The sequence below is a fragment of the Pristis pectinata genome, chromosome 5 (genome assembly GCF_009764475.1).
Source record: "Pristis pectinata isolate sPriPec2 chromosome 5, sPriPec2.1.pri, whole genome shotgun sequence".
Classification (NCBI taxonomy): Eukaryota; Metazoa; Chordata; class Chondrichthyes; order Rhinopristiformes; family Pristidae; genus Pristis; species Pristis pectinata.
The window spans coordinates 94,405,729-94,431,402 of record NC_067409.1 but is presented as its reverse complement, the minus strand read 5'-3'; the positions used below and the strand labels follow the sequence as shown (position 1 = coordinate 94,431,402).

At 38.2% G+C, this 25,674-nt stretch overlaps 1 protein-coding gene across 1 annotated transcript in view; it reads left to right on the top strand.

The window, feature by feature from the left end:
* LOC127570314 (cadherin-18-like) overlaps positions 1-25,674 on the top strand; it is a 480,238-nt gene that overhangs the window by 339,021 nt on the left and 115,543 nt on the right. Inside the window, exon 3 of the mRNA XM_052015743.1 lies at positions 17,117-17,588. Within this exon, the coding sequence (XP_051871703.1) occupies positions 17,367-17,588 (222 nt within the window). The 5' untranslated portion in view covers positions 17,117-17,366. The remainder of the gene's footprint in view (positions 1-17,116; positions 17,589-25,674) is intronic.

Below are 25,674 nucleotides of genomic sequence, written 5' to 3'. Positions count from 1 at the left end.
GCAATCATTGTTGTTTTAAAATTATACAATCTTTAAATTTGCGTTGTCTTAAAACAGCAATTGTCTCTGTTGTTTAAACAATATTTAGTGTGCGAAGTTCCAGTGTCTGTATCTCTGTGGAAAAATCCTCAACGTGTGGCATGGTAGCGTAGCGGTTAGCGTAACACTATTACAGTGCCAGCGATTGGGGTTCTATTCCCGCTGCTGTTTGTAAGGAGTTTGTGCATTCTCCCCGTGACTGCGTAGGTTTTTCCGGGTACCTTCTACATTCCAAAAAGACATACACAGCTTGAAGTGTAAGGTTTCTGATGTTCTATTTGTTAATCAAGGAAAATTTCAGATGTATATTTGTAACTGCCTTTGTGATAAACAGTTTGCATGTTGGTAGTAGTAACTCATTCAAGTAACTTATTGGCTTGTTACCCTATTCCTTAATTCTCAATTGCAGTTTAAGCCGTCACAGGGAGAATGCACAAACTCCTTACAAACAGCAGCAGGAATTGAACTCTAATCACTGGTGCTGTAATAGCGTTACACTAACCACTACACTACCATGCCACACGTTGAGGTTTTACCTGAGGATTTTTCCACAGAGATACAGACACTGGAACTTTGCACACTAAATTGCAGTTTAAGTAAATTAAGTAAATAAGTTTGCAGCGTTGAAGTAAATTGCAGTTTAAGTAAATCACACTCAAAGGTTTGTGTAGCAGCTCAGTTATGACTCAGTTCACTATTCCTCTCATCAGCTTTATCAACTCATGTATCTTCATGTGGCTTCTGAACATATTTTTCTTGCCATTTCCTAAGGCTCTGTACTGTTGAGATTTGTTGAAATACATGGAAATTACAACATAGAAACAGGATATTTGGCCCTATCAGACATTACATTGTTTACCCTCAAGGCTTTCAAGTAGGTCGAACCACATTTTGCCAACCTGATGCATTTTTTCCCTACCCTTCCCCTTCATCCACCTTCCTTCATTTAATCTTAAAAGTTGGCATGGATATGTTTCAGTCACAAAATCAGCTTGTGATCGCACTCTCTGATCAAAATGTTTTCTAGAATTTATGGCCACTCACTCTCTGCAAGAGCCACCAAGGTTCAGGTTGAATACCTATTTCCTGAGTTCTATAATGGTCCTGAATTTAATTTCTGTAACCCATTCTTTGGCTTATCTCTTTACATTGCATGAGTTCTTGAAGCTTAGAAGTAAAGTTTTCTTGGTTCTAAAGCTTTCTAATTAAAAATAAAAGCAGATTCTGGCAATCTGAAATCAAAATAGAAAATGCTGGAAAAACTCAACAGGTCAGGCAACATCTGTGAAAAGAGGAGCAGTTAACATTTCAGGTTCTCGTCCCACAGATGATGCCTGACCTCCTGTGTTCTTCTAGAGTTTTTTGTATTTTTTTTTCAATGTTATCCATAACTTTGTTTGATATGAAGCTACTGATAGTCAATAATCTTAAATAATATAGATATTTCATTTAATGTATGTATTAGATGCCGTTGTTTGTGGCGTTGAAATATTTGTTTTATTGAGCTTTGAAGTGTGTCTGTTTCTGCTTATTTTATGACTGTGTTTGTGGTATCTTATCCTATATCTTCATCTCTCTACTGAGTTGATCATACCAACATCCTTCAATGCTTTGGCCATCTCCAAGGGGCTTCCTCACTTGCCTCAGGATTTATCAAAACATAAGCAGGGTATTTTCAGCAAAGACTCCTCTTCCCATTTTCAGTACTGTCATTCCTAGGATCCCCAAGAATGAATCCATGAATTTTCCTCTTCCTCATCTGTACATTGATCCTCAGTGATATTATTCATGAATCCAGTGGCAGTTTCTGCTTTTGCATAGTTAACTCCCAGATCGACCTATCCATCACCCATCTTAACCTTTGCTTGCCTCTTATGTTGTCAATAATTGTTATTACCCATCTCACACATAATGTAAAGGTATATGCTGACTGTTCATAGGCCAGCAGTATGTTAAAAGGTGCAGGTTTAACATTACAGTCATGCTTTGCAGTAGATAATTACTTAATCGTTATAATGATTAATCTGTGACAGTAGATTACAAATTGTTTTAAATTTTCACTAAATCTGTATAATTGTGATGCATGGAAAGGGGATAATGCAAAACAGCTCAAATTTGTTTCATATTCAGATTTTCACAAAATTAACAGCTATTTATTCATTTGGAGATTTTAGTTCAGCTTGGTTACATCTCTGTGGGTACAGTGAAGTAAATGAAGAAGGCTATTTGTCCCTGAGCAAATGAGCAAGGTGTCCTTGTAGAGAACATGTGCTTTTACCCAACCAAACATTAATCAGATTTTATTTTCCTTTTCTAAAATTATTCCTGTTTCCTGAAAGTTTGGAATGGATCAATTTCATGTTCACAGATTTTAGATATGAAAGCCAAGAGTCTCATCTTCTAGTTCCTGGACATTGAGTAATGTCCTCTGACTCATTCTTATCTCTGTATCAGAGATTTTGGCTTAAAGCTTAACATCAAGCATTCAGCCCAATGCAGTACCAAGGAAGACCATCCAGAATGTAACATCCACACATTCAAGTAACCTATTTAGATGAAAACACCATAGCGCATGTATTAAACATGGGATGTGTTCTGACTTATGCTCCTTATTTGATCAATGCCACCAAACAATAATACAGTTTTAATTATTATCATCCATCTCATTGTTGGAGGATCTTGATTTCATGCATTGCATTAATGCATTGTAATGACATAAAGTTACAATGTGTGCATTCCAGCGGATGGTTGAAGTCTGGAACACACTGCCTGAGGGGGGTGGTTGAGGCAGGTACTCTCACAACATTTAAGAAGTATTTAGATGGGCACCAAATGCCATGGCATAGAAGGCTATGGGCTGAGAGCTGGAAAATAGGATTGATAAAGATAGGAACTTGATGGCCGGCATGGACACGATGGGCTGAAGGACTTGTTTTCATGCTGTATGACTCTATCACTCCATGATCCTGATAGCCTCAACTGTCTCATTATGAAATCTGAAATGTTAAATTAATGATTTTTTTCAACAAATTGCTGAGGATTATCAACTGAAAATCAGCAATATTTTGTGATTTGTTGAACTGTCTTAGCACTGCTTGGAACACTTTAAAATAAAATTATTTATAAGGCCTCACTAGAATGCGAGTATTTATTGCCCATTCCTATTTGGCCTTGAGAATATGATGGTGAGCTACTTTTTTGAACTGCTACAGACCCTCTGGTGAAAGTACTTTTGCTGCAAAAGGTTGTCAATTTATCCAGTAATTATCCTTAGTTGCGCAAACTTGGGAGGCCTTAGGTTAACCCCCTGATCTGTAATTACAAAAAGAAAGTAAATGTAAGGGAGTACTGAGCAATTGAGACAGTACGTCCTCATAAATGGATTTCAAATAGGGCAAGTCCACAGTTATTTCAATTTTTAAAATACTGATGTTTTGGAATTACAATTCATTTTAGTGCATTATCCGCTGCAGTGCATTCCAGCTAAAGAAAGGATATAAAATGTTTCAGCTATCATGTGAGGGCAACTTCAAGAAAGAAATAAAACATAAATATAGAGCTGTTAGTAAGACTTTAAATAAAAATTGCATCCGTGCCTCTGTTTGTGTGTGTGTGTGTGTGCGCGCGCGCGCGCGCATGGTCAGCGTGTGTCTGTGTGTAATTGGTTTATTGTTGTCACATGTACTGAGATAACATGAAAAACTTTTATCTGCATGCCATCCAGACAGATAATTCCATACATAAGTACAGTAAGGTGGTATAAAAAGGAAAGACAGAGTGCAGAATATAGTGTTACAGTTGCAGAGAGAGTGCAGTGCAGCTAGACAAATAAAGTGCAGGGGCCACGACGAGGTAGATTGAGAGATAAAGAGTTCATGTTTAGCGTATAAGCGGTTCTTTCAAGACTGATAACAGTGGGATAGAAGCTGCCCTTGTGCCTGGCGGTATATGTTCTCAAGCTTTTGTATCTTCTGCCCAATGGGACGGGCAAGAAGAGAGAATGACAGGGATAGGATGGGGTCGATGATTATGTTGGCTGCTTTCCCAAGACAGTGGGAAGTGACAGTCGATGGAGGGGAGGTTTGCATGATAGATTGGGCTGCATTCACAACTCTCTGCAATTTCTTGCGGTCTTGGGCAAAGCAGTTGCCGTACCAAGTTGTGATGCATCTGGATAGGATGCTTTCTGTGGTGCTTCTATAAAAATTGGTGAGAGTCATCGGGGCCATGCCAAATTTCCTCAGCCTTCCGAGGAAGTAGAGGTGTTGGTGTGCTTTCTTGGCCGTAGCATCCACGTGGCTGAACCAGGACAAATTATTGGTGATAGCTACACATCGGAACTTGAAACTGTTAATCATCTTCCTCAGCACCATTGCTACAGACAGGGCTGTGTATTCCACCTCACTTTCTTTTGTTTTGCTGACATTTGAGTGAAAAGTTGTTATCATAGCACCATGCCACTAGGCTCTCTATCTCCATGTATATCTTCTAAGAGTGTTCAGAAGAGCCTGATTTCCAATCATTTGTAGCCTCCTTGCCATTGGATCAAGGCCTTGCTCTCACAGGACCATGTGAAACAATCATTTCACGATGAAAGAAGTCACCCACAGGCATCTTCCACTCATCAGAACTGGAGTTAAAGGAAGAAATCCTTGATGCTAAAGGATTGTCTAAAAAGTTAAAAAGTCCATGACCCTGAGTACCAGGAATGCAAACTCACAATATTTACTTCATTTATCAAGCACCTGACAGAGAGATATTTACATCTGATTAGAACTTTCTACCAGCATATTGATTAGATGAGCTGTAGTTTATTGATTGCCTACTGCAAAGAATGAGTCTACTCTGATATAGCTTTGTTTGCTGCAGTGATAAAAGAACCAGGCTCAGTATAAATCAATGGGAAGCTTCTGGGGTTATTGGACATGGGAACAATTAAATAGGCACTTGGTCAAAGTTATACATAAAATGGAGTCCCTTCTAGAAACTAGGAATGAAGAGTAGAAAAGTTATGATAAACTTGTTTGGAAGAATGGTTAAACCATAATTGGAGCTGAGTAATTTGAGTCTCTCGAGTATAAAAAAAAGATTCTGATGATCTGGAGAAGACGTAAATTAGATTTATAAGAATGAAATCCAAATTTAAAGACTTTACCTATCAAAGAAGGTTAAACTAGGAACTGTTTCTCCTGAAAAGAGAAGGCTTAAGGTTTTTAAGTGGATTAAAGGGTTTAATAGGGTGGACATGGAGAAGGTGATTCTGTTTATAGCAGGGAGTAGAGCCTGGAACCACAAATATAAGATGGGCACCAACAGTACTACTTCTGTAACTTATTGAGGCATTCAGTTATAAAATTTGCTTTAACTTGTTGATGTTCTCAAAGAGATGAGATTCACAGCATTGTGTCATCAGTTAATTCATCAGTGCATTCTATACTGTACTTTTTTGTCACAGTCTTCCAGCTTCATTGGTGGAACACATAACAGGAAACTATATCCTTTACCAAAACACTGATTTTCTTCATGTGGATATCTCTGTTGCTGATTCTTGGATTGAATGTAAAAAGTACCCAATTTTCAAGCATGGATACTTCTCATATAGCTATTAAACCATATATTAATCACAATAAGAATGTGTTTGAAGCTAAAACATTAATGTTTTGCCTGTTTATTAACTACCCTCTTAGCCATGAATAAATAAAATTAGATATCCCTTGAAAACAATTTAATGGACAATCAATTTGAATCAATCCTTTCACGTCTTGATAACTATCCCAATAAAAATTGAAAGTGGTCATTGTTTTGAATTCGAGCAAGTTCCAAGCAGGTAGGAGGCTTCTGTGAAGTAGCTTTCCGCATTACATTGAGGGAAGATGAAAAATAAGCAACAATAGAACACTTAAAATAGTATCAAATTAATCATTAGCATGTGCCACAGTACAGAGCAAGATGCAAGAGGCCTGTCATTCCAAGTAATGATAGATGTATTGTTGACATGATGCAAAAACAAGGAAAACAGGTACTGTACATAAATTAATCTTGTGTGACTGCAATGTGCAGAATGTGTCCCATCGGTTCTCACAAAGCCAGCTCAAGTTACTTCTAGTCTAAGTTTGCCCTTCTTCTCCACCTTAAAGACCTACTATCATAAAGCCTTAAAGTCTGGTAGTTCTCCAGCCGTCCAATATAATAGGCACCTGGGGTAAGCAGTTTGCCCTAGGATGTCCCACTCCCACACTTTAACAGCATCAGGCCTGCCTCTGGGACCACCAGGCGGCAAGATCGTTAACCAAATCCTGCTTGGAAACGGTGTTCGGTGGCACAGTATTGTAGTGTCCCTGTACTGTCAGGATCACCTGTTCCCCCTCACTTGGCCACTTGGGTTACTCGTCCAAATTACGTGCAAAACAGATGGGAATGGGGCCTGCCATCCTAATTCAGTGTGGTGTTCTATTTGTGTTTCTGGTCCCTCATTTTAACATTGTTCTATTTTCACTAAGGCACTAGTTTCCTGCTGGATACCTGTTCTATGGTTTTTGGACAATCTACAGATGTTTCAAATTGTCTACATTGTTAAAACTCTGCTGTTGAGAATATCAGTCATATTTCTTACTCATCAGGACTGTATAATTCCCAATTTCCACCAGAACTCGCTCACTGTTGCATATTTGTGCTGATAGAATAAGATTATCAAGCAGTGTTGGAGCTAAGAATACCTACATGAGTATAAACCAAATGTTTACATTGTCTCCTTTCAAAGGAAACTAAGTGTGGTATATGAGCTCACCCACTCATATATTCCTCGCCCCCGAAATCTGTCCACCTTCCTGATATTTATTAAGAAACTTTGGAATAAATAGAAGCAGGAGAAGGATATTTGGCCAGTTGAGACTGCTCTGTCTTTTCATATGAACATTGCTGATCTTTTATCTCAATACCAAATTCCCACTCTCTCCCATCCTCCTATATACTTCTGTATTGAGAAACCATCTTAAAAATATTCAGTGACTTCGCCTACATTGTCTTATGAGGTAAAGAATTCCTCTGAGTGAAAGCCTGGCAAGTACTGTCAGAATTTTATATTCTTTAATGAGATATCCTCTGGGTCTTCTAAATGCAATTATGTACAGGCCTAATTAGCCCAGTCTCTCCTCTTATAACTGTCCCACCATCTGGGGAATCGGTCTGATGTACCTTTGCAGTGCTCCCTCTCTGGTAGGTATATCCTTTCTTAGGTAAGGAGACCAAAACTGCACACAATCCTTCAGGTATGCTCTCACTGAGGCTCTTTTACAATGAAGGCCAACATATCATTTGCCTTTTTAACTGATGTTTACTAATCCCTTGCCTAGAAATTCAGACCTGGTTGGTGGCAGTAACACAATAAGTGGTCACATCAGTAAGTTTTATCTGCCTCCAGAACTCATTCCATTTCAGTCAATGAAATGGTTATCATAGTGCCAATCTTATGCATCACTTTTAATGCTATTAACTAGGGCTAAATTTCTAGGCAACTATCTTTGAATCATCTGTCAGCTGTCAATAGTTTGAATTCAGACTTCAGTTGTCTTATATAAGGCTTGAAATACTGTAACTTCTGATAAATATTGATACTGAATAGTAAATACTTTCTACAAAAACACATCTTCTTCCCTGAACTTCCATGAAGCCTATCTAGCTTTTCTCTTTCATTCTGCTGGGATATCAAACTGAGCATAAGTTTGTTTTTAAACAGTATGTCAAATAAACTTAAAGTTGTTTCAAATGATCAATCGGTGAATAAGTATCAGAACCAGCCATTTTCATTCATTCAAAGAATCAACTTAGTTAGGAATTTGTCTTCTGCTACATGAACTAAAAGAGTGATGTAGAGATACACAGGCTTTGAACTCCACTTCTGAAATTTGATTTCATTGAAGTGAGTGGAACAGAATTTCAGAAGTGGTGTTCAATGCATAAACATTACCAAACTGCATACTGAGTGCATACAGTGGAGGACAGATTGTACCCTGATTTCTTTGATAATTGGAGGACCAAATCTCATAGTGCTCTGCTTTGAAGTTGACATTGACCCTGACTGTGATTTGATATTACAATGTGCAGTAAAACTCCAATAATCAGCTATCTAATCATTCGCAAGTCCTGATAGTTTGGCGCCTGACTCACCACATTATGTTTGGCGCCTGGCTCGCCACATTATGTTTGCAAGCTCTTTTTCAACTTGCGGGGCCCCAGTTCCTTTATGCCCCTCGCCCCACTTCCAACTCACCAGGGTCCCTGTTCCCACACTATCTTTCAATTCACCTGGGTTCTAATTCTAAACTCCTTTCCTCCTCACCGGGGCCTGTGGTTTCTACACTCCTATTCAACTCACCAGGACTCCCGTTCCCAAGCTGCTTTTAAATGACTGGGGTCCTGTTTCCTGCATTCCCTTTAAACTTAACCTGTTTCACTAGGAAATTTATGATAATACTTTGTCATATATAAACAAAGAAATTATATATGTAATACCCTTATTATCATAGTAACATCCTATGGTCCGGAAAATGTGCTGATCTGGCACTACCATGATCCTGAGCCAGATTATCAGAGTTTTACTGTACATTGATGCAAACTGTCATGCTATTACATGTTTGGGAGTCAACATGAATTCAGAACTAATCAAATGAGGGTGGCACAGTGGCACAGCTCTTAGAAGTGGCCAGTGATCCGGGATCAGTCCTGACCTCTGTTGCTGTCTGTGTGGAGTTTACATATTCTCCCTGTTACTGCATGGCTTTCCCTGCAATGCTCTGATTTCCTCCCTGGGTTGGTAGGTTAATTGGCCACTGTAAAATGCCCCTAGTGTGTAGATAAGTGGCAGAGTATGGGTGGGCTTGATGAAAATGTGGGGAGGATAAAAAAAATGGGATTAATGTAGTATTATTGTAAATGGGTCCTGATTCAGGGTTTCAACCCGAAACATCAACAATTCCTTTCCTCCCACAGATGCTGCTTGACCTGTTGAGTTCTTCCAGCAGATTGCTTAGTGCTCCAGATTCCAGCATCTGAGGTCTCTTGTGTCTCTCTTCTCTCGTGTAAGTGGGTGTTTGATGATCACCACAGACTCTGTGGGCCAAAGAGCCTGTTTCTGTGCTGTGACTCTGATTCGATGACTTTCCACACTTAATATCATGGTAAACAATGAATACTGGGACCTCCCAAAACTGAATCATTATTCGGATATTGAGCCCAATATGGATAATTCAAATCAAATCCTAGTGAGCCCAGACAAAATTAAAGTGCATTTTGCTTGGAAATATCTGTACTTTGGAGTGAGGTTTAAATCATTTCCACTAATGGAAGAAGACCTCTGCTGCAGCCAATATTACCACAGAAACAGATATGCCTGTGTACACACAGACGTACTGGTTGATCTTCCAGAAGCATTACACATATTAAGTCAATGTTAATGCCAAATTTTGAGGCCAGATGATAATTTGACTGTAATATTTAGACTCAGTTCAGTCCCCACGTTAATGTCAAGCATTCTGTCCTGATTTATAAATAATATATTGATATTATATTGTTTATTGTTAGGAAAACTTACAGCTATTTGGTAAGCAGAGCAGAAAAGCTGATGGCACAGCATATTTGCTGAATAGCTCGGAGATCCAGAACTAATGCTTTGCACCCGTGGTGGCAACGCAGTTTAATTAAAGCGTGACATTATTCACATAGGCAGTTCCCACGGTAATGAGGATTTATAATGGGAAATGGTTCAAAATGTTTACTTAGAAATTCATCCCAAGTATATAGTGTTAAATAGGCTATATAGTACTGACAGAGTATTGTACTTGGCTTCTGAAATTCAATTCCATTCAAGTGAATGGAATGGATTTTGGAGGCAGAGTACAATGTGTTGTTGATATTAGAAAATAAATTTAATGCTATTGTCCACATGTGAATTTCTAAGTAAAAGTTTATATTATTCTTCATTCAATCATAATATTAATTAACAATTATTTTGAGGTTGAAATGCCATCCTTAGTTACAAAAGAAAAATCCTGCAGAAGCTGGAGATCTGCAATAAAACCGCAAATACTTAGCAGGTCAGAATGCATTTGTGGAGAGAGAAACAGAGTTAATGTTTCAAGTCACCTAAAACATATGTGCTGGAGGAACTCAGCAAGTCAGGCAGCATCTATGGAGGGAAAGGAACTGTCGACATTTCGGGCCGACACCCTTCATCAGACTGATGACTGTTTCAAGTCATTGACATTCCATCAGGACAAGGATTAGTTCTGAATTTACTCTCTACTCTTAACTTCACATTGTCCATCTTCAACACTCCTCTTTCATTCCTCCCCTTCTCTTCTGAGGGATAGCAAACAAAATCCACTGAAAACCCACCTACTCCAATCGCTACCTCAGCTACACTTCCTCCTACCCTGCTGCCTGCAAGAATTCCATTTGTTTCTTTGTTCCTATGACATCTGTTCTCATAATGGCACCTTCTATTCCAACATACCTTCCATACCATTGCTGACAAGATTCTCGATGGTGTTCATTCCATTTTCCACACTTCATTTGTCATTCATTCTCCCCACTGCCAGAACCGGGATGGTGTTCCCCTTTCATCGACAATTTTTTCACCTACAGTCTTGCCAGTCAATAGGTCATCCTTTGCACTTCCTGACATCTCTATTGGATGCCAGCACCAGAAAGATCTTCCTCTCTCCTCCCCTTTCAGTGTTCTTTTGGGCTATTTCCTCCACAGCATTTTGGTTCACACTTACAACTCAACCAAAATCCAGTGCTGTCCAGGACATCTGCCTTTGACCTCCTCCCTTTCCACTGTCCAGGGCCCCAAATGCTAATTCTGTGAGGCAACCATTAGTTTGTTTTTATTTTCTTCTTTTAGTTTCATATATTGCTTTTCATATTTTTTCATGACATAGAAGCAGGCCAGTCAGTCCATTGAGTCTATGCCAGTTCTCGGAGCACAACCAGCAGTCCCATTCCACCCATCATGTTTCCCTTATCTGGCTCTACCTATCAGCAACAGCCTCTGTCTCTACCCTTTCCCCTCCCCTACCTCACCTGGCTCCATTTGCCTTTTTTCCCCTTGCATTTCCACCTATCAGCCACTGTCTCAATAATCCCCTCTCTCTCACCCAGCTCCATCTGCCCATCATCCCCTCACCCTCTATCTGGTTCCACATATTACATACCAGATCCTGCCTCACTCCTCCCTCTCACCTCGTTATACTGGCTCTATACTCTCAGTCCTGATGCAAGGTCTCGACTCAAAACATCGGCCATCCCTTTGCCTCCACAGATGTAGCTTGACCCACAGAGTTCTTCCAGCAGTTTATTTTTTGCTGCAGATTCCAGTGTCCGCAGTCTCTTGTGTCTTCATTTCCCTGTAACCTATTCTCTCTCACATGTCCATCAACTGCCCCCCCCCCCCCAACCTTCCTGCTGTACACAACACTAGGATAATTTACAGTATCTTTGAGATGTGAGAAAAAGCCAAAGCATCTAGATGAAACTCACACTTTCTTTTAAAAACATATTTCTACCAATGACTCCAGCTTGAATTCACTTTGAATCCAAACTTGGATCTCCTCCAACTCTGACAACAAATCACAATATGGTCTCACGTACAATATGGAAACCAAATGCAGATCGGGTAACCACTTTCATTCCCTTTTGTTCACTGCAGTCCTCCCTTCTCTCTCTCTCTCCCTGCATCTTAAAGCCTGCTTTCTCTAATTATTAACTCTTCCCAGTTCTGATGAAACATTGATCTCACAATTTACCTTATCATGACCTTGCACCTCTTTGTCTGCCTGCACTGCACTTTCTCTGTAACTGTAACACCACAGTCTGCATTCTATTATTGTTTTCCCTTGTACTACCTCAATGCACTGATGTGATGAAATGATCTGTATGGATGGCATGCAAAGCAGAGTTTTTCACTATACCTTGGTACATGTGACAGTAATAAACCAATTTGCCAATTTTTTCCAGCCTGGAATGTTTACACCATTTATCCCCATATATAGATGCTGCCTGACTTGCTGTGGAAAGGATAATGACCATGTACTGTTTGTAAGCCTGCTAATACATCCGAATAGAAAGATCTCTAAGTTATGTACCAGGCTCTTGGTGGTTTGACAGTTTTAATATTTGAAAGATTGGGATAACCAGATCCAAAGAAGTACTGTTGTTATGGAGAGATATGTGGCTTGAAAAGCATGAGGTATTAGATGGTTTATAAGTACAATGTAGGAGACTTTCGTGTTATTCAAGCCTACATAAGCCAAAACCCAACAAACTCTGAGACTGTTTAAGAATAAGTTGCCAATTGAGGTTAAAAGTTCTAAAGTTTTTGACAACTGGTTTGGGTTTTAAAAGTTAGGCAAACTCTGGCTAAGAAAGTATCTATAAAACTAAAGCAACGGATTAATCTTTCTACCTCAGGGTATGGCACAGTCAATGCACTTTGAGGATAAAAATGCTAATAAAAAGCAGGATTGAAGCGGAATGAAGGAATAGTCATCTAGAATGAAATAGCTGTGGGCCATTTCCTGACATCACTTTTGGTGCTTTTGATGCACATCTTTTATGAACAAATACATATATCAGACCAGGCTGAATTCAACAGTCTATCCTTCATCATTTAATGTTGATTTTCTCAGCTGAGTATAGTCTCTCCAAGTGCATTCTGCAGGTTGAAATGATTAAAAAGATTTTATTTATATATTGTTCCTGAGGTCAATGGAACACAATAAAAAAAAATTGATAAATGCACTTTGAAAGCCTGCATTCAGTACTAATTATTAATTGCAGTAATGGAAATTTCACTGTGTTTTATATTGGAATAAAGGATGCTGATCTGATTGAAGGACTTTGATCTAATGCATGCATTAAGGTGCTCTTGGTTCCTCAGCTGTAGAAGTACTTTAGCACTCTTTGTATGGCATTGGCTGAGCAGAATTTTTTGCCTTTTTTTAAAAAACTATGTAAATTAGACCAGATTCTTAGTTCATAAATGATCAACATAATCCAGGAAAAAAAATCAAAATCATTTACTGGTAAGAAGGAAGTACATCAGAGCCAAAGTGATCATCACAGATAATTTAAAATGGATGAACCTTGCTCGTGCATTAACATCCGTGACAGATTTTCAAAGGATTTGAAATCAGAATCGCCTGCATGTGCCATAACAACATCAATTTTGTACATTCCAGCACAACATCTGCTCGTAATGCCTTTTAATAATCTTGTAATAATATAATTAAATTGGTAGATTAATTGAAGATAATTGTGATTGAAAATTATTCAGCCTTCCAACAAAATTAATGCATTTACTTTATACCAATCCTATCATTCAGTGAATCATCATCTAGTTATAATTTTAAATAGAGCTAATGATTCATAAGTTAGTCTGATTTCTTAAATCGAGCCTGAGAATAATGCCCTGCAATATTAGTATTTAAGTGCTTAACCTATGTGAGACATTTTATTTATTCCACCAAAATAACAGAGGTGTTAACCTATTAAAATGTGTTACATTTTCAAATGCGAATAGTCACATGTTAATTGTAAATTTCTTGCAATTCACTGCATTTACTTGCTCAGTATTTAAAATAAATGCATTTGGTCTTCCCCCCCTAAAGATACAGGAGCCTGAGGGCACCAGAGTTAAGGACAGCTTCTACCCCACTGTGATAAGACTATTGAACGGTTCCCTTATATGATGAGATGGACTATGCCCTCACGATCTACCTTGTTGTGACCTCGCACCTTATTGCACTGCACTTTCTCTGTAGCTGTGACACTTTACTCTGTACTGATATTGTTTTTACCTGTACTACATCAATGCACTTTGTACTAACCCAATGTAACTGCACTGTGTAATGAATTGACCTGTACGATCGGTATGCAAGACAAGCTTTTCACTGTACCTCGGTACAAATGACAATAATAAACCAATACCAATACCAAGGATCAAAGGTAGAAAAAGAGTTTGGATAACAATCAATGTTGGCAGAAGTTGTTTTAACCAGAGACTTCAACAGAAAATTGCAAGTTGTGGTCAGCCACTATCATTATTATTGTAGCTCTACTGTAGATGAAAGTTTTTTTCTATTTTTATAGTGCTAAATGTGCATAAACCTAGAGATACTGAACGAAATTGGACTTCTGAGTCCTTTTGGCGGGGGGGAGTGGAGTAGGGGGTACTATGGTAACCCAAAGAGAAGAAATTCATCTTCTGTTGTACGTGTTGTGGGGCAATGCAATATAGGTTGAACTTCTTCAGTTTGACACTATTGCACATTTAGTGCATAGAGCAGAGGATGGATTTCTACCCAAATCCTCTGCCCAACTTCCAAAGAGTAGCCCAATTCACCAGTGTGAAACACTTTACACTACCATGCCACTTCTCTCTGCATGAGATTATCAGCCTAGTGACAGTTTTGTGTTGATGCCCCAAATCCATTGGGAATTGAATTTAGCTGTCTGAACTCATTTCACGTCAGTCCAAAATAGATAGCAGCTGGATGAAACTTAAATCCTCTTAGTCCCGGATAAGTTTGATCCCAGATCTCAGATCCCAGAAGTAAATAATCAGCTTCTTTACCCTGCACTCTGCACTGTCCCCAGCCAAATCTTACAAAACCTTTGGGTTTTGATTGGAAATATCATAGTGTTGCTCATGTATTAGCCAGTTTTTATGACAGCCGGCTAATCAACTTAATTTTAAATAAAAAGTTTAAAAAATGAAAATTTGATTTAAAAAACTTGCTTGTAGACCTTGCTGTATACTTCCAATGCTAAAAATGTCGTAGTTTTGACAGAAATAGATTTAGCAGAATTTAACTGGCTGAACACGGACCTGCTTAGAAATCTCATTCATCAGGTAGAATGGAGATTGGCCCACTTTCCAAAGTTTAGCGTTAATCAGGATTCATTGCTGCAAAACCAAAGTAAGGCAGATGCTAGAAGTCTGGAATAAAACAAAATTCTGGATAAACCTAGCAGGTCAGGCAGATGGAAAAGAAACGAAGTTAACAATCCAGGTCATTGGTCTATCGTCAAAAAATGGAACAGGATAGACATGAAGAGGAAAGATAGGAGGGAGGAGAAAGCAAATGAGATTCATCTTCTTTTGGATACATGGGAGATAGTAAGTTTGTGCATTGAACTGTGCTTCTGAAATTCGGACTCAAAGGCATTAATATAGATAGATTTCACACCCATTTCTCCCCCCAGTTATGGTTAGATTAGAAGGCAGGAGGCATTAAATGACAAAAAAGGGATGAGAAAATGGGGAAATGCAGACTATTAGCTTGATACCAGTAGTAGAGGGGTTGCTATAATTAAAGAAGTGGTGATAGGACACCTAGAAAGTAATAGTAGAACTGGACAGTCAACATAGTTTTATGAATTTGAAATCATGTATGGCAAATTTGTCTAGAGTGTTTTGATACTGTAACCATCCATAAAGAGGACCAGTGAGTATGGTGTATTTTGACTTTCATAAAGGCATCGATAAGGTACCACATGAAAGGGTATTAAATAAAATTAGGGTGAGTGGGATTGGTGGGTAATGCACTGGCATGGATTGAGGATTAATTAATTTACAAGAAATAGAGTAAGACTCAATGGCTCATTTTCAGTTTATGAGACTCTGACCAGTGAAATGCTGCAAGGATACCAGTGCTGGGGCCCAAGCTATCAATGACTTGGATGGGGAGACCAAGTGTAATGTTTACTGATGATACAAAACTGATTGCCAGTGTGCATTCTGAAGATGCAGACAGGCTTCCAGGAAATATAGATATATTAAGTGAATAGACGAGGACAGATGGAATATAATGTGGAAAAATGTGAGGACATCCATTTCAGCTGGAAAAGTATAAAAAAAAGGCTGAATGAAGTGAATATTCATCAGACTAATTCCTGGGAAGAGGGAATTTGTCCTTTGAGGAGAGATGAAGTAGACTGGGCCTATACTTCCTTGAAATTTGAAGAATGAGAGGCTATCTCATTGGAACAATTCACATGAGACATGACAAAGTTGGAATAATGTTTCACCTGGCTGAGCTGTGACCAGGAGACACGGTCACTAAATAACTCAATGGCCATAAAGGACTGAGATAAGAAGTTTCTGCACAGAGTTACTGAATCTTGAAAATGTTTTCTCCAAGATGGCTTTGGCAGCTCAGTCACTGAGAATATTCAAGAGGGAGGTTCATAGATTTTGGGATATTGACGGAATTGAGTTTGTTGCAGAAAAGCAGCACTGAGGGAAAGTATCAGCCATATGAGACAACAGGTACAATGTGCCACATGACGTCCTCCTCCTCCTGTTTTTTTACATTCTTAAACCACTGAGTTGTGAAGGCAATCACACAGTCTATTATCTCCATAAACCGTGATTATCAGTGCAATTTACTTTCCTTGCAACTTGAGTTTCCGCAACCTTTCACATTAATTTAAGAAACGTTGCACTAAATACTGGCCTTGCTCATGAAACTAGCCAAGTCCCTAATTGAATTAATCTCCATCCAAAGTTTCTACTAATTGTACTAATTTTCTGGTCCTTGAAATGACAGAGATTCTGGCTATTTTTAAAAAATCAATTTTAATCCTTTAAAATCAGCATATTCAAAGATGTTGGATTCAAATATTGATCAAGAATTCTTAATAATTATTACAAACCATTTTAAAATTTGTTAACATGCAAGAAATTTTGGGTCCAAAGATGTCAAGGATTACTTTTTGAAGTAAAGTTTTAGAATCAAGGTATATTTTAAATTTGATTGCACTGGTTCCTGGCAGATATTGTGGTCAGTGCATGCTTGGTGTTGCCTTTACTTTCATTTCATTGAATTTATTGGAATCTCATTCTTATTGATGTTTCTGGCCATTCGGCTTCAAGAGGAACCTTGCATGCTGCTTTTCATTGTCTAATAACACGAGTTGTGTCGATGCTTTTCAAATGTTTCAGGTAAATGACTTAGCAGAAGGATTTTATTTTGCTGATTATGTTTAATTATTATTTCTGTTATCTTCTCAATAGGTCAAACATGTTAAGTCCCAGGAAGATTTGTTAAGATCATCTATGGTCCATCAATATCCTGCTTGAGGGATATTTTTTCCATGATGTGAATAAGTATCGAGGTTTTCCCTAGTGGATGGTCAAGCCATGGAAATGCTCAGATCTGCTCAGGTTGCCTTCTGATATTGGATTTAACTGCGCCAGAGTCGCACTTGGAAAAAACATTTGACAACAGTAGAGGAATTTCAACCAGTCTTGTCTTGGTCTCACCATGAAAATTCCACCCATTCTTCCTTTGTGTCCGGTGCTGCTCTGCCTTGGGATTTTTTGCTTCGCATCAACTCTCCAGAACTCTATTAAGTTGACAAGAAATCAAAACAATCACTTAGAGGGAGAGAAACAAGTACATCATCGTCCTAAGCGTGGTTGGGTCTGGAACCAATTCTTTGTTTTAGAAGAACACATAGGACCAGAAGCTCAGTATGTGGGCAAGGTAAAGTATTCAGCTCTACAATGTCACATTGAGAAAACAATTATTTTTCAATATTGTTCCTTTGAAATCATGTCACTGGTGAAAATTTAAATCAAGTTAATAAATTCTCAATTGTCCTATTCTAATAAGTTATCATCATACCTTTCTTAGCTTTCTCCATTAGTGAAAAGCCAAAGAACATCCCCTGGATCCAAACTAAGCCATGCAACATGTTATGGCATACGGAACATGTCATATTTCTGACATGACAGTACAGGTTAATTGCACATAATGGCGATTCAGTACCAAAAGTGGGGCAATTAGGTTAACTCACCATAATGATAATGCCTAATATTCACCATTGAATAAATATTTATCACTGATGTAAGTCACACCCAGTAATATAGCAATATAAATTGATTTATGGTAGCTAATGCTGGAAACAATTATAATAGTTACCTGTAATTGACTACTGAAGCAGGTGTTTATCAGATAATTCCCAGTGCTGTTAAGTGTCTTGAAGAAATTAGTTATAATTTATAACATTTGGCAAAAATAAATATCAATTTTAATTTATTAATTTATTTTGTTTCTTTGACGTAGCATTGTTTGTTTTTGATTTGGTTATATTTTAAGTTCTCAAGCAATGGAATCCAAACTAATGTGGGTATCAAGTGATATCGACTCTGTTGATAGAAAAAAATATGAAAAATATCTTCCTATATGTGCAATACCATTACTATTTCCAAATCAGATTTTTGTTTATTGTTCATTGTTCAGGATGACAAAACCTTAAATGAAGATTTCCAATATTTCACCCTTCCAAAGTTGATTCAAATAAATAACATTGTTTACGTTTGCCATATTACAAGGGGATAGAGTTTTCTGGATTTCATGGTAATTTAATGACCTGTGGTAGATTTTTCTGTATAATATACTTGGATTTTACATAATGAGATCGCCATTTCCTTGCTTCAACCATCTTTGACAGACCAGTGAAATGACATTTAAAACACTTTTCCCAGCTCTTTGTCCCAAGCAATGAGACAATTGAAATTCACTCAACCTGAATATATAATCAACCCTCAAAAAGCCTACTTGTGTATTTGTCTTCAGTTAAAGTGCATATGCATTTCTGGGACTTTTTTTTCCGCTGTGCACTTGAGATAATCTACTAGTATTTCTTGGTGGATTCTACAAGGAACATGTTGGACAATTGGGTGCTTTAGGATAAAATCAGAGTTGTATTCACTTGGGGAAAGGAAATATGGAATGAATATTGTTTGGTAAAACACTTAATAGCATTGAAAAATAAATGTTTATTGTACCTCTCAACAGGCAGAATCATAAATTATTTTAGTTGATTTGAGTTATTTTGTATCAGGTGTTAGCTTATGTTCATAAAGGATACACCACTTTCCTAAACTTGAGATTTTTACCGTATTTGAAATGACTGGTAGCTAAAATGAAATAAATGCCGGATATATTTTTAAATAATTAACACATAAAATCCCACTAGACTGAAACATCCAAATAAGTGAAATTAGACTAATCCACAAGACTTCTGCTTACATTTAAATATGCAGTTCTTTCTATATGATATAACCATGAGATAGATTAGTTACCTGTGCACTTGCTTTTCTGCTTATGAAAATGTATCATGCTATAATTGTACCTTCTACTGATGGTTATTGTTCAATGTTTGACTTTAAAAGAGGAACTGTGCCACCTAGTCTAGTTGTCTTCAGTTTTGTAAATTCTTAGTATTCTCTCCTGTCACTAGTACTAGGAACGATAGATTAACATCTTCTGTTTTTATTTAACTTTACTTGCAAAACTAAAAACAGAAAATGCTGAAGATCAGACAGCATCTGTGGAGTGAAAAATTGAGTTAACATTTCAGGATGGTGACCTTTCATCAGAACTATGAAAAGTTATAAAAAAAAAGTTTAATTTAAGTTGCAGAATAGTGAGAGAAGTGGAGAGAACAAGAGACTAAGAGAAACTGAATGAGTCAAATGTTGCTGGTACCAGCTGAAAGAGGATGGTAAACGCTAGTAAATCACAGCCAGTCTGTTTGGAGGAGACGTAAACAGAGGGAGATGAAAGATGACAGAGGAGAGAGTGAAAGAATGTGCTGGAATTGTGAGACCTAAACTTTTCAGTTTCTGGAAAACTGAAATAAAAGAGAATGTGGATCAGATGAGACAGCATCTGTGGGCGAAAAAAAGCAGAGTTAATGTTACAAGTTGATGACCTTTCAGTCCGAACTGACTAGTCCTGATAAAAACTGGGAAGGTTGGCTATCTAAAATTGTTCAATTTATGTAGAATCCTGGAATTGTTTTGTGCTTTGTTGGAAGATGCAGTAGTGTCCTTGAGCTTAAGCTGGACTTCACTGAAATAGTCCAAAGGAAAAGAACTCTGAGTTGGAGTTTGATGAAGAATTAAAGTGGTAGGCAATTGGAAACACAGGGTCACCTCATGGATTGAATAGGGGTGTTCTGCAGAATAGTCATCTAAGTTGCATTTGGTTTCTCCCCTGTAGAGACTGCATTGTGAGCACCAAGCTCATTTGGAAGATGTACAAGTGAATGGCTACTTCACCTGGAAGGAGCATTTGTACCTCCTTATGGTGAAGAGTTAAAATAGGTTGCACGGGATAGATCAGCTGCATTTAATAAACCTTCACCATCTGCTATCAGCTGGTAGAACCACAACCATTTGAGTTAGTTGCTTTCCCTTGATCTCCATCCTAACACAGACTTTCTCTTTGTTTTCTCCACCCTAGCCCCTTTATTTTATTTCTAAGTTTTCCTAGTTCTGATAAGAGATCATCAAACTGACAGGTTAAATTTATTTCTCTCTCCACAGATAAAGCCTGACTTGTTAAGTTTTTCCAGTGTTTGCTGTTTTCATTTCAAATTTCCAGCACTGGCAGTCTTGACTTGCTAAATGTCTAATTGACTGAAGTATTATTTTTTTCAAAAAACGGTTTGTAGCCAAATTATTTAAATTGCAATTCTCAGAATAACATCTGATCCAAGCACATTTCTTGGCAAACAAGTAGCATCCAGCTGCAGTTGAAACAGACGCTTAGTTAAGATGCTCATTTCAATATGCAACATCATTCAAACAACTCTTGCCATTAATCTTTGATGAGGCATTGACCACAATTATCAGAAATATTTAACAGATTTTTCCTCTCCAAAAAGACAAGCAGCCACAAAGCTAAATACTACAGATGTTGGAAATCAGGTCAAAACAGAAACAAAGCTGATTAACATTTGTCTGGCAGCTTAAGTTCCTGTGTCTGCTGTTGATGAATGTTTGGCTAGTGGAGAAGTACTGCCTGGAATAATTATTTTGTTTGGAGGATGTTCCCTTCTGATTGTAGACAGCACTTATTAAAGTACCAGGGACACAGATTGTGCACTACTTGTTTGTAAAAAAAAAACATAATCTTGGTTCTATTAATATTTGGAGCATGAGTGGAAGTTTTCCATGTTTGTAGTGTGTTCTCCCGCATGTAGATTCCACACGTCCAAAACAAACACTAATGGAATTGGAATTGGTTTATTATTATCATACGTACCGGGGTACAGTGACAAGCTTGTCTTGCATACCGTTCATATAGATCAATTCATTACAGTGTATTGAGGTAGTACAGGGTAAAACAATATAAAATGCAGAGTAAAGTGCAACAGCTAAAGAGAAAGTGCAGTGCAGATAGACAATAAGGTGCAAGGTCATAACAAGGTAGATTGTGACGTCAAGAGTCTATCTTTTCGTCCCAGAGAACCATTCAGTAGTCTTATAACAGTGGGATAGAAGCTGTCCTTGTGCTTGGTTAAAAATGCTTTCAGGCTCTTGTATCTTCTACCCGATGGGAGAGGGGAGAAGAGAGAATGTCTGGGGTGGGTGGGGTCTTTGATTATACTTGTTGCTTTACCAATGCAGCGAGAAGTATAGGAAGAGTCCATGGAGGGGAAGCTGGTTTCTGTGATTTGCTGAGCTGTGTCCACAACGCTCTGCAGTTTCTTGCATTCACAAGCAGAGCAGATGCCATACCAAGCCACGATGCATCCAGATAAGATGTTTTATATGGTGCATCGATAAAAATTGGTAAGGGTTGACGGGGACATGCCAAATTTTTTTAGCCTCCTGAGGAAGTAGAGGCGTTAGTGAGCTTTCTTGTCCATGGCGTCCATGTGGTTGGACCAGGACAGGCTATTGGTGATGTTCACTACTAGGAACTTGAAGCTCTCAACCCTCTTGACCTCAGCACCGTCGATGTACACAGGAGCATATGCACCACCCCCTTTCTTGAAATCAATGACCAGCTCTTTTGCCTTGCTGACATTGAGGGAAAGGTTGTTGTCATGACACCTTGTTACTAAGCTCTCTATCTCCTTATTTGAGATACGGCCCACTATGGTGGTATCATCTGCAAACTTGTAGATGGAGTTAGAGCAGAATCTGGCCACACAGTCATGAGTGTGAAGGGAGTAGAGTAGGGGGCTGAGGATGCAGCCTTCTGGAGCATCCATGTTGAGAATAATTGTGGCAGAGGTGTTGCTGCCTGTCCTTACTGAGTCTTTGAACATGGACCAGGCTACCAAGTCAAAGCAGTCATGTAGAAGCTCAGCTATTTCCTCAGACCAGCACTGTACGACTTTCTGGATCCTCCCGTTTCAAACTTCTGTTTGTATGCAGGGAGAAGGGACCACAGCCTGGTGGTCTGATTTACCAAACTGTGGAAAGGGGTGGCTCGGAGGCATCTTTGGATGGTTGTATAGCAACGGTCAAGGGTGTTTGGACCCCTGCTGGGACAAGAGATGTGCTGGTAGTATTTTGATCACACACCTCTTGAAAGTTGGCCTGGTTGAAGTCACTGACAATGATCAAGAGGGCCTCAGGGTATCCTGTTTTCAAGGCTAGTGACCACAGAGTATAGATTATTGAGTGCGGGCTTCACATCCATCTGGGGTGGCATGTAGTCTTCTGTCAGGATAGCTGAATTGAGCTCTCGTGGCAGGTAGTATGGGCAATGCTTCACTGTTAGAAGCTGGGTGAGTATTCATAGAAGTGTTTGAATCATTTTCTAATATTCCACCCCTGTCAACTTGCAAGCAGTTGAAAACAAAATTTCTCATGGTTTATTAATAAGTGATTGTGAACTTTGGAGTTAACAACCTTTTTTTCGCTGGACTAAACATGCACTGCATATAGTACAAAACGTCCAATTGGATCCCCTGCAAACAATTGATGAAACTGGTCACAGCTACTTTAGTAACCTGATGGGCAAAATTTAATCTGGAAATAACTCAGCAGGAAAATCTAACCTTGAAAATTGCTAATAAGTATAATTTGTACATTAGGATATTGCACAAGGAATTAAGGTAAAGGGTGATCTTTTGATAAAGCCAGTGATAATGTAACTAAAACCTCCATACATGGTTATTTCCCCATTCTTCTCTGTCCTTTTATGTAGTACTTTGGCTTTATATTGCTTGCAGTTTAATTGGAAACCTGCAGCACACTGGAAAGCAGAGAACTAAAATTAGTATAACTACAAGGGTTCCCCTGCAGTACAAGGGGAGAGTGGGTGTAAAATTGTGTTGTGACAGGAGCAGAAGCAGCATTAGCTGTGTGTATAATTACAGCATGAGAGCTATATATAAGTAGCTGGTATCAAAATGTGAGACATGAATTTTTAATACAAGAAATTGGCCAAAAAATCAAGTTAAATATGACAGCAAGAAATAAGAACTGACAAAATAAAACTATGCAGACATCTTAGAGTATTGTAAATAATTACAATAAATCAGGTTTTCTGGGTTATTGTGGTCATTTGTGCTCTGTAAAATACCAGCAAGTATATTAAACTTGTTACCTCAATAGTTACCAAACTCCAATTAGACTTGAAAGTATCTAAGTTTGATATTTGCACATTCATCAACCTGAGGGATAAAGTGGTCTTTTAGCATAACACATGTTTCATGTACTGTGATTTTGGGTATATTGTAGGTTGGTCTGAGAACTGGATTGCACCAAATCCACAGAGGTTCAACTTTTGATTACTACTTTCAAATTAGTGACCAAGCTAAATGTTGCTGCCGAACTTTGATATTGGGCTTCTTTGTGAAAGAGGTGGATAAAAGAACTCCACTATCTCGTTCATTTACCTTTTCTTATTTTGATGTTCAATATTCAACTACTGAGTGACATTTACCTCAAAATTCCTTTCCAATTAGCAGCATTAAATATTCAGTTTAGTCACTTCAGCATACTATATGGTGCCCCTGATGTTATTCCCAGTGTTTATTGGTCAATAGAATCAATTTCCAAGGCAGGGTGCAGTGCACCTGTACTACTCTATTCTGCGTTTACCATTGATAATCAAGGATATAATTCTAGCATTGTATTGCTAGGTCAGGGAGAAGAGGGCAATTTTCCTTGAATGCTTTGTGTGCTGGAGAGCCAACATGGTATCTTAAACTGATACTCTGCTTTTATCTACATTTAACTCAAAATACTATTTTGGTGAAAGATTAGAAAGTTGTACCAGGAAGACTGGGAAAGGGATAAACTGGATTACCCCCAAAAGTGGACAAGAGAGAACAGATTATTGAGAAATAAATTGGAGAATGGGACTGTTGGGATTATTCCGGCATAGACTCAATGGGTTGAATGATCTACTTCTTATTTTGTGAGAAATACAGGAAATATATAATTACATAAAATGTATGAGAAGACATTTCTTCACCCAAAGGATAGTGAATCTCTGAAAATCTCTATAGGAGAGTTGTGGAGATTCAGTTATCAATTGTTGGATATTAAGGTAATCAATGGTAATGGGATTAGTGCAGGAAAGTGTTGTGGTAGAAATTGAGTTGAATGGTGGAGAAGGTGCAAATGGCACATTCTACTTCCACTTCTTACATTCTTATGCACACCACATAACATTTGTTGAATTCATGTGTTTAACATTGATTTTTTTCGCCATAAATACCGAATGACGTGTCTGGATAGTCTGTATATTGAATAAACAATCTCATCAAGATTAGTAGAAATTTAAATTGCAAAAACTTGCACTTCTATGGTGTCTTTAATGCAATCAAACTTTACAGGAACATTATTAAACAAAAGTTATATTAAAGTCATATTTTGACTTAGTATTAAAACAATCCCAAGGGAACCACTATGTTAAGATAATGTTCCAAAATACGGCAGAGTTGAAAAGTCACCTGATGAAAATCAAGAAAAAAAAACTACAGATGCTGGAAATCTGAAATAAAACAGAAAATGCTGAAAAACTCAGAAGATCAGGCAGTATGTGTGGAAAGAGAAAGCTAGCATTGCAGTTCAAAAACCTTCATCAAAACTGAGAAACTGAGATAGAGTGAAAGCAAGTTAGTCCACTTAGCAGTGAAGGAGGGGGAGGGCAATGGGTGGTAAAAAGGGAATGTCAGTAATCAGATGAAATTATGTAACTATTAAATGAGCAGTTAAGTTTATGTTGCATGATACTAATGTTGTGAAGTCTGGATCATCTTGTATAGTCTGAATATACAAATGAAAAAAAAATGGAAGAGAGAACTGGCGGGAATAATGGCCAGTCCTGATACAACAGAAAAAGAAAGAGCAATTATCTGAAGCGGGAGAATTCAATATTGAGTCCTGATGGCTGCAACTTGCACAGGCAAAAGATGAGGTGTTGTTACTCAAGCTTATGCTGGGCCTCATTGTAAATGCACAGGAGGCCACAGACAGGGAGTGGGATGGTGAATTAAAATGACAGGCAACTGGATACCCAGGGTCATTCCTGTGATCTGAGTACAGGTGCTCTGCAAAGTGGCCATTTAAACTGCCATTGGTTTCCCCAGTGTAGAGGGGGCCACATTGTGAACACCAAACACAGTGCACTAGAAATGGAAGAAGTCAGCAGTTTGGTTCTGAGAATCATTGGTACTTTTTGTGCTCTGCTGCTATGCAAAGTATCAACACACTCAACATCAGTGAAGCATCTTCTTTATCTGTAGTATTTGATGAAGAGAAAGGAAATCAGCTGATAGAAAAAAGTATTATTCCCAATTCTACCTGGA